The sequence below is a fragment of the Crassostrea angulata genome, chromosome 3 (assembly GCF_025612915.1).
Source record: "Crassostrea angulata isolate pt1a10 chromosome 3, ASM2561291v2, whole genome shotgun sequence".
NCBI classification, from domain to species: domain Eukaryota; kingdom Metazoa; phylum Mollusca; class Bivalvia; order Ostreida; family Ostreidae; genus Magallana; species Magallana angulata.
Window position 1 is genome coordinate 21,121,404 of NC_069113.1, and position 12,354 is coordinate 21,133,757.

Here is a 12,354-nt window from a genome sequence, read left to right on the forward strand (position 1 = left end):
GAAAATTCAGTAAGCATGTAAATGAACAAATGTTACATGTAAGTCGCCAAATCTATTAGTCAGTAGACTTCATTTACATAATCATGAACACTCTTTCGTCGACATGCGTAAACTTGTACGTTTTTATATTACCTCAATGTGCACTAACGTTAGAAACACATTCTGCTTTGATGAAGCCATTAAGTGATTAATCTTTCGTAATTGAATAACATATGACTTACACCGTCCGAGACACCTAGGGCGCTAGTGGACACTGATGCCTTGTGGGTAATTTGCATAATCATGACATACTGTCGATCAAAGGACACATACGTGTTAATTTTTTTTCTCAGTTTTATAATCAAAATATTTTGAAATGTGATGTATGAACATTTTTGATATCCGTTATATATACACATACTAGACTATGTTTGAAAACAAATTCCTTGCCAAACGAAATTTCTAATTAAAACGCCTCGCATTTGTTCATAACAATTTAAAATATATTATTGTTATACATCAAGGTAAACAAAGCTCGACCCTTGTTATTGTTCACATATGTGTTTATTGGTATAAGTTTCAATCAAATGTTGCTTTCTTCTATTGATAATATATTTTATAAACACATTGAGCAAGTTTGCCTTTTTTATTATTTTGAGTTATTTTGTCAAAGAAATGGTAACTGCACACTTTATATTATTTGTAAACAAATGTAAAACTCGAGCCTTGTTTACATAACAAAGATTTTTACCTCTTTAGCTCTCTTATAACTTAAATTCTAACATTCAAATTTTAGTCGATCATTAAAAATTTGCAAGTAAACCATTTTATAAAATAAAATAAATATGAAATAATAAATTACAAAAAAATAAGAAATAAAATTTTGATCTAAAATCGTGTCTAAGTCCCTAAAACTACTAGTACATATATACATGTAGAATCGTCGATGAAATTAGAATTTATGTTATATTTGGGGGTGGTAAATTTTCATGAATGGTCCTTATAGTTTTATTTCTTTTCTAAAATTGCGAAAGTGAAACACATTTACTAATACTAGCGCCATTGACTTTTTCTGAAACCCTAGTTCCTCTTCTGAATAAGTTAACCTAGATAAGATTGCCTCACACCCAATGGAACATTCTCTCTTCCTTATTGCTTGGGGGCACCCGGTAATGTCCACCATCAGACCCTGTGATTGGTGAATGAATAAGGGGTGAGAAATCACGATGTGTGTGTCAATTAACATAATATTTGATTGATGGGGATTCGGCCAGACAACCTCCTCTGTACCGCTGCATAAATAACCTGGACCGGTCATTGAGAGTCATTTTTAACCTGGGTACTATACACTGAACATGGTAAGAAGGACACACTTTTTTAATTCTATAATACATGTAAAAAAATATTATTTTCTGGTGTATTTTTTTTTTATTTTGAATGACAATCAACTTTATTTGATTTATTTTCCTTGTAAAAACTGTTGAACTTAAATTAAATTTTAGAAACAAATCTTAGACTGGTTGCTTTATTTATCTATTTATCTGCAGATGCGGTTTTCATTTGCTGTGTGCGTTTCCTTGGCGCTTTGCGGAACTATTTTCGCACAAATTAACCCCCAGCTAACCGGACAATTCCGACCCGGGCAAGTAGCCGGAGTTCCCGGACAGATCGGTATCCCTGGACAGATGGGGACAATTCCTGGCCAGCAGTTTAATCAAATGGGGATGCTTCCAGGCCAGATGGGAGTTAACCAGTTTGGATCAACGTTCCCTGGTCAATTTAACCAGTTCGGAATGGGCATCAACAATCAGCTTGGCCGCGGCCCATCTCTTGTACCAAGCGGGCAGTTTGGTGGGTTCACTGGAAGCACCATGGGCTTCAATCAATTTGGATCGACGGGATTTAATACTCCGTTTACAAATCAGTTTGGTACTGGATTTAATCAGTTTGGAACAGGAATGAACCAGTTTGGAACAACCGGTTTTAACAACGGATTAAATGGTTTGAATAATTTCAACAGACTTGGTCAGCCAAATATGATGGGACAATTTCCCGGACAAATGAACCAGTTCAACAGTCTAAACCCCGGACTCCGACAACCAGTTGGTAAGATCGCTGTTTATTAAAGACACTGCAACGAGTTTTTCACAATTTTAAATTCAATTTCTTGCTTTGATTAGATAATTAATATGTTTCTCATTTTTTATTTGCAGGAAAATAAATATAGGACTTAGCAAGAAAAAAAGCAGGAAAACGAAAGTCGTCTGCTCCGAGATTTGCGGATGAATACGACATTGTGATGTGCGTCACGTGATTTGTGTAACATGGCACAAATATGTTAATCCACTTTGCGCAGTGGAATATATTCCCCCAAAGACTTCAAACTTAACCGTCTTTGACTTTATGTACATTAAATGTACACTCTGTATCATAGTATTGTCTACTTTATTACTTGTCGTCCTTTTGTAAATTACAACATGTCTTTTTCTAATAAACAAAAAAAAACCAACCAAGATAGTTATATTTCGTTTTTTCGTATGTTTGTATAATAGTATTGGTTGTCTATATAACCAGTCAAAAATCACTGGATTTTCCTGACATATTGCATTAATTTCTGCGCACCTGCACAGAGCAATTGAAGACATAAGTCGCCCAGGCGATTTGTAACATTTACGGCTTGATGACTAAAATAAATCATTGTGAGAGAAAGCTCGTGAAATACGAACACTCTCCCTTTTTGCAAGTATCTGGACTGTCATAAATTTTAGTGTTTTTCAATCTTACATTTTCCAAATGCAAACCCGTCAATCATTTTATTTTATAAACAGCCTAAGCCAATTTCGGATCTCATATCATTCATGTTATCTTTTCAATCAGAGTCAGAAAAGAAATAAATAGGAAAGGCTTAGCCTTAGCAATAATAATAAGTCTTACCAATAAGTCTTCCCACTTTGAAATAATGTTTCAGTTTGTCCTGTTACATGTAGTCACAAATAATTTTATTCGATTATGATTAAAAGATGTGTATTGATTAAGGTTTGAATTCCATTTCGTTGTCAACCTCTTGATAGAAAAAGGCAAATACGGTGCTTACGTGTAAAAATACCGGGCATTGCAGTGTTTGAAAAACAGCGCTTGTGATATCAGTATTCGTCATAATTGTTTAAAGCATAGAATCAGGTACAATGGTATGATGGGGTTTCGTATGTTTGCTCAGGGACGCATCCAGAATTTTGTTCCGGAAGTGGAGGGGGTTCCAAGGGATATTTAAGTTTGCAAGGAGGATTCCGAGGTATATTTTCCGTAATTTTACTGGGTAAATTCGAGATATTTAAATTCTCCTCCACCTTCCCCCTCTAGATCCGTGCATAGTGCTTGGACTTTGAATCATCTTCCTCATTCATGTGAAAGCGTTTGTCTCGATCAAAGCGTGTTTGAGATTGAAAAGTGCTCATACCCATTTTTCTCCGTTTTATTTTTGTCCATCATAGTTAGGACATCATGAACAATAAGGTTTTCCTCTTCTTCTTCTTCTTTCCGCCAACTAACATTTTAAATAAGTAATTTAAATATTTTGAAGATTGCCATATATTTTTTTTCTCTTTGTACACATAAGTCAATTTTGAAAAAAAAATGTTCTGAATTATGTAGAAAGACTTCATTCAGTGGTACCAACCGTGCCATGAGATGAAACCCTGTCAACCAATAAAATGCGATACGATTTCTTGTTCACCAGCATAAAACTCCCCCACTATAAAAGACTCCTCCAGTATAGGTTGGTTATGATAGATCAGTTATATGTACATAGAAATGAATGAACGCGATGGTCGGCATCCAACAAACTCATAAAAAACGTCCACTAGTATCGACGCTCTGTCTTAATGTCCGTTAATGCCCCTGATTTTCTTCGCTCTGGACATAAGGTGAGGTTCCTACAGACCTACGAGCACCTGCCTTTTGACGCCTTTTACGATCATAATTAATATATCATCATCTGTCGGCCGTTTTACACTTTTTTATTTTATTTACACGCACACAGCGTGCTGATCTCTGTAAAAATTTACATCACATCGAATTATATCACGGAGTGGATTGGAGTGTTATGCAGGTAGGTGAAACAATTCTGGCAAATTTTTTTGATAAAAACTTGATTTTATTCATCTATGAAACTATAAATTAACAGTTTGAACCGTTATTCTAAGGCATTTTATTCTACCTTTTTCATTATTTTCTAAAATATTTTGAACACGTAAATTTGTGTTTTGACGAAATTATTACATACAATCTTAGTTGTATTATAAGTAAGGATTTTTTAATATTTATAGCTATCTGGAAAGACAATTTTAAATCAAAATGGAGGATAGATTAATAATCATAGTTCTGCTCCTGTCAAGCAACATTTTTGCACAAGTAATCAACCAACCGCAACAAGTCTTTCAAACGAATCCCCCAATGCAGACATTTCAAGCGCAGGGAGTTCCGTTTCAAGGGGTCCAGGCTTCGCCAAACCAAATTTCATATACGCCATTTCAAACTGTTCCATTTCCTTCGACATTTAATAACGCACAGCAACAATCGCAGGTTGCGACGCAGCCTCAGTTATCGCTTGGAGGCCAGTTGCAGCCACTGGAGCAGTTGACGGGAAACAATCTTCTTCAACCAAATAACCCCCAACAAATCCAGCTTCAGGGAACAACCTTCCAAGCAGCCCCAGGCACGTCTCTTCAACCCTTCGTATCTGCTCAACCAACGCCACCCGCAACTATTGATTCAAACGTACAAAAAACAATTCAAAACACCGTCGAAGAAGCTCAAAAAATTACACAAAATGCCGCCAATCAAAACTCTGGAACCGATTCAAATGGTGTTGTTTCAAAGGACACTTCTTTAAATGGAAGCATCATAAGATACAATGGGAAAGTGTTCATCGCAGAACTTAACGGCCAAATGGTAGAAGCGCCAGCCCTGGCTCATTTAGTCGGTCGGCAGATAGTAAACGGGCAAATTATTACTCAAGATGATTCAAGTATGGCGGGTGTCCGACAAAACAACGTTGCCGCCACAAATGGATTAATGCCACCCGCAATGCCACCAATGAATGGTCCGAATCCCATGAATAATATGATATTTCCCAACCAACAATTCCTTCCTCCAGGTCAGGCGCCAATGCAACAGCAACTTCCGTTTCCGGGACAGATGAGACCAAACCCAATGCAAAATATGCTATTTCCGAATAGACAATTCATGCTTCAAAATAGACAAATGCCTGTGCAACAAAACATGATTGGACAGTTTTCTATGCAGCGTCCGCCGATGCCTTTTCAACAAAACCCTATGCTTCGGAGGCCGCCATTTATGAGGCCACCCATGCCGTTTCCTAGGCAACCTGGAGGATTCCGCCCGGGACCGCCGATGAGACGATTTGGTTAGTACAGCATAACTTAAATTCAGCATTAAAAAGTCTATGCTTTTCAATAAAATCAAAATCTTACACAATGTAACAATTCTAGGCTTTATAGAAAATGAAATAAACCAATTTAAGTCCTAAAGATGTAAATGAGATTTCAGAGGTCTGATTGGCAAACAAATGCAGTCAATGGCAAAAATTTTAAAATTCGAACTCTCACTTTAAAATCAATATTGAAAAGCAATGAATCACGCAAAAGTTTCAATTTTCAAAGCACTCTCACTCCATAATCATTATTGAAAAGCAATGAATCACGCAAAAGTTTCAATTTTAAAAGCACGCAACTATGTTTCCCACATTAATTCCACTCATATGTCATGAAATAAAATAGTTAAAACTGGTCAATCACCAATTTTTATTTCAATTTATTTTTTCACGATCCGAATAAAAACAATGACGACATAAATTATATAGGACACTATTGCTATAGAAACATCTGTTTGTGTAATTATCAAACAATTATCCGTGGACATGAAGAAATAGAGCAAATAATACCAGTAATGGACAATAACAACGCCTTTTGTGAGGTGATCGACTTCGCCATAAGTGACAATTATTGTGATGCATTAGTGTTACTCACTGCTGAAGGTGTCCCCAGTCTACTTGTTTGTAGGGTGTCCTTTGCGCTCTGTTACTCTTTGGTATTTCATCAACAAAGTACTAAACATCAACCATCTAACCATTCCACTTCTTAATGTCAGATAACCATTCTATATAAAATCGGTGCTATGGTTATAATTACGTAAATAGCTTGACAAATTCGATACATGTGAACCAACCATCTCTGTGCAACATGTATACTACATGTACTGGTATATGCCTGTATAAATCGTTATTATGTAAAACGCCATTAAGCTGCAGATCTCACAGTATTAAAGAACGAAATCAAATGAAATGTAGTTATAACATGTAGAAACCAAGAAAACTAGATGGGAAAAGCTGTAAAGTATTGGATCGCAGAGAATAATAGAAATAGGGAGGCTCAGTGTGGTCAATCGGTGTCTCCAAAACGTACTTAGTGCTCCGTGCATTTCTTACCAATAGATAATAAAAGGCAGAAAAAAGCAAATGTGGTTGATTTCGGAGATGAAACACCTCCATACTGAAGGGTGAACCTTCATATACATGTACATGTTAATACTTACTGCGTTTTATTTGCCCTATTCTAAAGACCACATTGACATGAAATATATCATCTCTCCGCTTTCCGTAGGTAGGTAGATTTGTTTTTGCAGTATTTTTTAGCCGAACACCTAGAAGTGTATAACATCATTCGTCTATGTCCATTATTTGGTGAATTTTTTTTATATTAGTGGTCTTTTAATTCAATATGGAGACCGGTAATTGAGGAGTAAATACTGTTTTATGAACAACCCTTTTTGATTAAAAAAATCAATTGAGCGAGTTGATGTTTAATACCATAAGATAGTAATCGTTGACAATATCAAACTTCTACATAAATTTGAAGAAATGCGAAAAATATATGAACGTGTTGTTTTTGTAGGCTGAAGTTCAAGTCTGACTTTAAGGCGCGAGATCTTCGGGAAACGTCAGGGTGCGGTTCCAGTTGCAAAGAGTCCCTTATCTTCTCACATATTACAACGGCCAGCATGTATATCATAAAAGGATGGAAGAACCTTTCAGCATGTAAAATAGAAACAATATTTTACGTACAGAAGACGATTCTCTTATACTTACATGTACATTGTAGTGGATTAAATTGGGTCAAAATAAATGATAAATTAAGATGTGGTTTTGACCATGCTAATGAAATGTTTTGTTTTGATGTATAAGTTTCGTTTGTGTTGTTTTTGCTTTGTTTTTGCCTTTGTGTGTTTTGTTTTGATTTTTTTTTTTAAGGGGCGGGGATTTTGTGTTCCTTTTTTTTCTAATAGACCAATCCACACTTTACAAAAGTTTTGTCCCTTGGTCGCCATCTTAGGGGGGGGGGTATATTTCTCACAGTAGCCTTTGTAGTTAAGAGGTTTGTAACTTTTTTCACTTGACATTAAAAATGGGGCAACACACATATCGAAGAAATACCGGTAAATCTAATTCCGAAAGATTTCATCACAAGACGCCCAAATACTGGGTTGCATAAAGAAGGAAAAAGTTGGTTTTTACCTTTTGACCTTTGGGTTGACCCCCCAAATTTGGTGCGGCCTCAATTTTACATAAAACAGAACAGAAGGAAAGGCATGAAAATTGGTCCTTTTTTCTATCCGCTAGAGTTTATGCTCGCTCAGATCAGATCTACTTTCATTTTAAAAATATGATTCGTTATGCTTTGAAGTGTTTAAATGTTTTTTCTTTATCTTTATATAAAGCTCTTCTTCTTTAGGAGATTTATATGGTCTACAAATGGCAACGACCATCCAGACCTCTTAAAATTAAAAGAGAATTATATACATGTACTAGTACATGTATATATCTCCTTTATAGAAAACTTTTCAACGTTTTGACAGCTTACTACTGCCTTATTGTTTAAAATGTTTAAACGTCTTGTTTACCCATGAAGATTAAAAGAAAACGATCTACAATGAACTTCTTCCGTTCCTCTAACGCAAACTCCTCATTGGCGTTGGAACCGACTTAGCCCCCAAACTTTTTTGCAAATGTAGACATCATATGAACCGGGGGATTGCAAAGAAAATACACAATCATAATGAATCAATCAATCAATATCATAATCAATGTCATTTAATTTTTTAAATCTTAACAATAAGTGTTTCATGTTTTAGTACCCCCCCCCCAAAAAAAAATAGCCTAATGAGTATCGTGCTCAAACTTTTTTACATTGCACCATTGTAACCCCCCCCCCCCCCCTTTGTTTTTTTAACGGATTAGGATTTTGAGGATTGACGGAAATGCAGGGAGGGGGGTGTTTTTTTGTTTGTTTGTTGTTGTTGTTTTTTTGGTGGTTTTTTTTTTGTTTGTTATCGACGCCTGTACTCCTCGTATACTGTTTCTTTACCAGTGTCCTGTGACATGTAAAATAGATGTAGATGTACGTTTCAAATAAGTGATCTTTTACTCTTCAGTGAATGAATTTAGCGCATGGACCCATACGTACATATAGAATTATTAAATATCGAACAGCTTGTAAGATGCAGGAAAGATTCGAGAAATGGGTGAATTATCTCATACGCATAGCTTTGATTTTCTTAACTAACGGTCGACGACAAAGAGTGACCCCTGGGATAAAAAGGAAAAATGCATGCCGATACACGAATATGTGTACATTCTCCTAGACACAATAATACGCTAATTATATTTCTATCCGCGTTAAAATTAAATTAAATACTAAACAACAATGAAAATATGGCTTGTACCAAATTGATTTATAATTTGTTTGAGTATAAAGTCTATAAAACATATTAGTTAACATGTTCTGTTGCCATGTCCATATTCCTGAGCGTACTAAAATTAGCAGTAACATAATGTTATAAATGTTTGTTTTTGTGTCTAAAATACATATGCGGTAGGTGATTTTGGCCATTAGTTTTCTGTTTGGTTCATGATGAATGCAGGGTTTTTATTTTGTGGTAGAGGGCAATAAACATTTTATTGCACGATTTTACATCACTCAGACTTCACATCGGCGATGAATGAAATGATGGATTATTTTTGTATGAGACCACGTGATCAAACGAGAAATTTATTGGTTAAAACATTCCGTAACTCTGATTGGTCGACATCAGCGCATTCATCAAATAAGCGATTAAATCGTGTATTGAAAAATACTCAATTAAAATGCAACAAACTCAGAAAAATATAATTTAAGTATTTTTCCTCGCCTCATTCAACAAAATAAAAACACCACTAAGAGATACAATTGAGAGTGTTAATCCATGATAAAGTGTTAAGATTGTTTCGGTTAAAGCAATCAAACATGTTATTCCACACTTCCGGCATGTTCAACACTGGTCGGTGACACATGCATGCGATTGAACTGACTGACCACTAGAATTTTGACCCTCTGGTCAATACTTCAGTCTTGACTAGCAATAGAAACATTGTACATGTAACATGCCGTTTTTATACGGTTGGTTACCTTCATTTGAAGGGTTTTAGTTTATGGTTATGTGCATGTTTGTTTACAAATGCCTAATTTCCTTTACGAGGGCAACATTAAATATTCTCAGTCAAATTGATTTGAGAGAGAGAGAGAGAGAGAGAGAGAGAGAGAGAGAGAGAGAGAAGAGAGAGAGAGAGAGAGAGATTATAAGTAAAAAAAAGTAACACTGGTAATGCACTCAAAAAAATATTATATATTAATAGATATTAAATTATATTTAAAAATGATAAGAAAGAAAATGCTCCCACTTCACATGATAAAGTTGCATTAAATGTAAGTACATGCATCAAATACAACAAGTAATCAAACACCAGATGAAATGAGCTAACTCCAAGAAAACTATCAAATCGAAATTTCCTGGGAGAATAGACACCTACAAAAGTACTAGAATGATGTCTATGTACATGTATATATACAAAGTTTTGTTTTGAAATTCTGTTCAGTCACCTAAAGTTGAGCTAGTTCAGGAAACGTTCTAAAAGTGCAAAATTTCCGGAAAATAATCTGAAATGCTGGGTTTATTTTTGTAGGCATGTCATATTGTTGTGAAGAAGAAATTAACAATGATATTAAATTAAGATGATTTTATATACATTTATATTCCTAAATGTCTGTAAAGAGCCCAGCTTTTAAATTTTCATGACGGTTTAGTAGTTTTGAAATGGTCACGATCACGCATCCAGCCCTCTTTGACGTCATGTTGTAAATTTTGAATTTACCGGGTGGCAGTAAATACAAAATTTACAGCATGACAACTGTGGCAGTAAACACAAAATTTACAACATGACAATACTTAGGTTTTTGCAGGCCTATGTTCGATAACTCCATTTGTTGTGTTACAAAACATTGTTTCACAAAGTTCACCAAATTTTATTCTCTATAAACTACTGGTAGCTACCCGCCGGCCTTCATAAATAGGATCACTAGTAATTAGTCCAAAACTAGCACAAAACTCTGCTCCGTAAATTGTAACTTTTTCACATGTATGAAACTAACTCCCAGATCGTCCATCCGATTTTTTTTAGAGCGGGAGCTACAGCTAGACCTGCTTAATTAATTTAAATATATGTCCCGGATAATTAATTAAATATCTTTTACTTATCCTTCCAATGCAGTCGTGACTATGTTTGACCAAATTTTTTTCAGATTGCACACCTTCATGTTACATCCTAAGGTGCATGACGTCTCCACAGCATGGACATGACAGCTTAACATCAGGTTAGACAACTTACACGTAATCTGGCAAATTAGAACAGCTTCACTGACCATCGTTCATGAATGACGCACCAAGCGGAAAGAAAAAATATCCGAAGGCCCATCGCTTTCTCATTGTAAATGATTTGACCCAGTGTTCGGATTTCTTCATTTTATTGACCAATCTGCTGACCAAATTACGTAGTCAGTTTAATGACGTAACAAGCAATCATAATTAATGAAAGAAAAACGTGAAGGGGAAATCCCAAAATAAAACCTATGCATCCTATATAAATCCCGATATCCTAATACCTTAGCATCAGTTCACACCGGCAAGACACTATGAAGACATCTCTCGCAATCGTTCTTGTTCTGTCATTTTTGGGACTTAGCAACGTTTCTGCTCAGAGCAGCAACTCGAATATCCTCGGATCCTTGCTCGTCGGCGGGCTGGCTGGATGGGGGATCAACAATGTCATCCAGAGAAACAGACGACAGGATGCCATCAATGATGCTTTCCTGGCCCGGTCTGTAGGACTTCCGGACCCAAGATTCGGTGCCGGTCTGTCTGGCGGTTTCGGTAGACCATCTTTTGGGCACCAAAGACGATTCGGCTACGGCAGATAGGATTGTAGGAACTTTGTAAGTTGACTTCTCCATTTGCTGAAATAGTAATTTCTTAATTTCTTAGATTACTGTCAATACAGTTAGGAACCCCCCCCCCCCCCACCAAAAAAAATATTAAATTAAAATTTATTCAATTTATGTAAAGTTATCGAAAAACAAGATTCGGACCCCCTCCCCCCGGCAAATCTAAACTTAACATAGAAACTTCCTTTTCTGGGACTCTTTAGAAATCAATATATTCGTGTTATAATTACTTGTTATATTTTTTTGTACTAATAATTTATTTTTAAAACTGTTTTGCAGGATAGCAGTGATCAAAAGGATTTATCTTCCAATTATTATTCCAAATGCCATGGGAAGTAAAAAAAAAAAACGAGAATAAAAGTGTGGAGTAATGAATTATAATGTGCCAAGAGTTGACATACTAAAGAAACTCAAAGCTGTGATATCATGCGTCGTTCTCAAAGAAGAATAGATATACGTGTAGTGTGACGTAATATCAATAGTTTCAGTGCTTATAACATGAAGTATTGTAGTTCGTAGACCATATAGATTACTGCTTGTGATAAACAGTATATAGTTTACATAGTTATATAGTTTGTATATATTATGCATATACATGTATATATATATAATGAATCGTAACATATACCATATCATGTATCACTATAACATGTACTTATTTGTCATTAGTTTACATGTACAATGTACATATCAAACATATGTCCCTTATCTTTGTTCATATATAAATTTGAATTACTCATCAGTTGTGAAACATATATACTACGCTGTGCTAGAAAGAAAGTATTAAAAACAGAAAACTCATTTCATGGTTTAAGTGTTTCTCTTCATTGTTCATCTACTAGTATCTAGATTGAGATGATATTCTTGAAAACTTAACTAATAGTATGCAGTCGATCGCATTACAAAGATGTGAAAAACACAAATGTAACAGACTCTACCAAAAAAGTAACAGCCGATTAAGAAATTCGGGAAAGCCATATATTGA

The 12,354-nt window shown here is 35.4% G+C and overlaps 2 protein-coding genes across 2 annotated transcripts; both read left to right on the forward strand.

Annotated features, from left to right (window-relative positions):
* The first annotated feature begins 1,214 nt into the window (after window positions 1-1,214).
* LOC128177735 (uncharacterized) lies at window positions 1,215-2,492 on the forward strand. The gene is made up of 3 exons (XM_052844568.1): window positions 1,215-1,337; window positions 1,527-2,085; window positions 2,193-2,492. Exons 1-3 carry the CDS (start codon window positions 1,335-1,337, stop codon window positions 2,198-2,200), a joined length of 570 nt encoding a protein of 189 aa, XP_052700528.1. The 5' UTR covers window positions 1,215-1,334; the 3' UTR covers window positions 2,201-2,492.
* Window positions 2,493-3,809: 1,317 nt separating this feature from the next.
* Window positions 3,810-7,194, forward strand: LOC128177220 (uncharacterized). Its single transcript, XM_052843849.1, has 3 exons — window positions 3,810-4,087; window positions 4,305-5,404; window positions 6,951-7,194. The coding sequence occupies exons 2-3, from the start codon at window positions 4,333-4,335 to the stop codon at window positions 6,953-6,955; spliced, it is 1,077 nt and encodes a 358-aa protein (XP_052699809.1). The 5' UTR covers window positions 3,810-4,087; window positions 4,305-4,332; the 3' UTR covers window positions 6,956-7,194.
* The last annotated feature ends 5,160 nt before the right edge of the window (window positions 7,195-12,354 follow it).

Coding starts and splice junctions, on each gene's coding strand:
- LOC128177220 (XM_052843849.1), top strand. CDS start 4,333: ATGGAGGATAGATTAATAATCATAGTTCTGCTCCTGTCAAGCAACATT.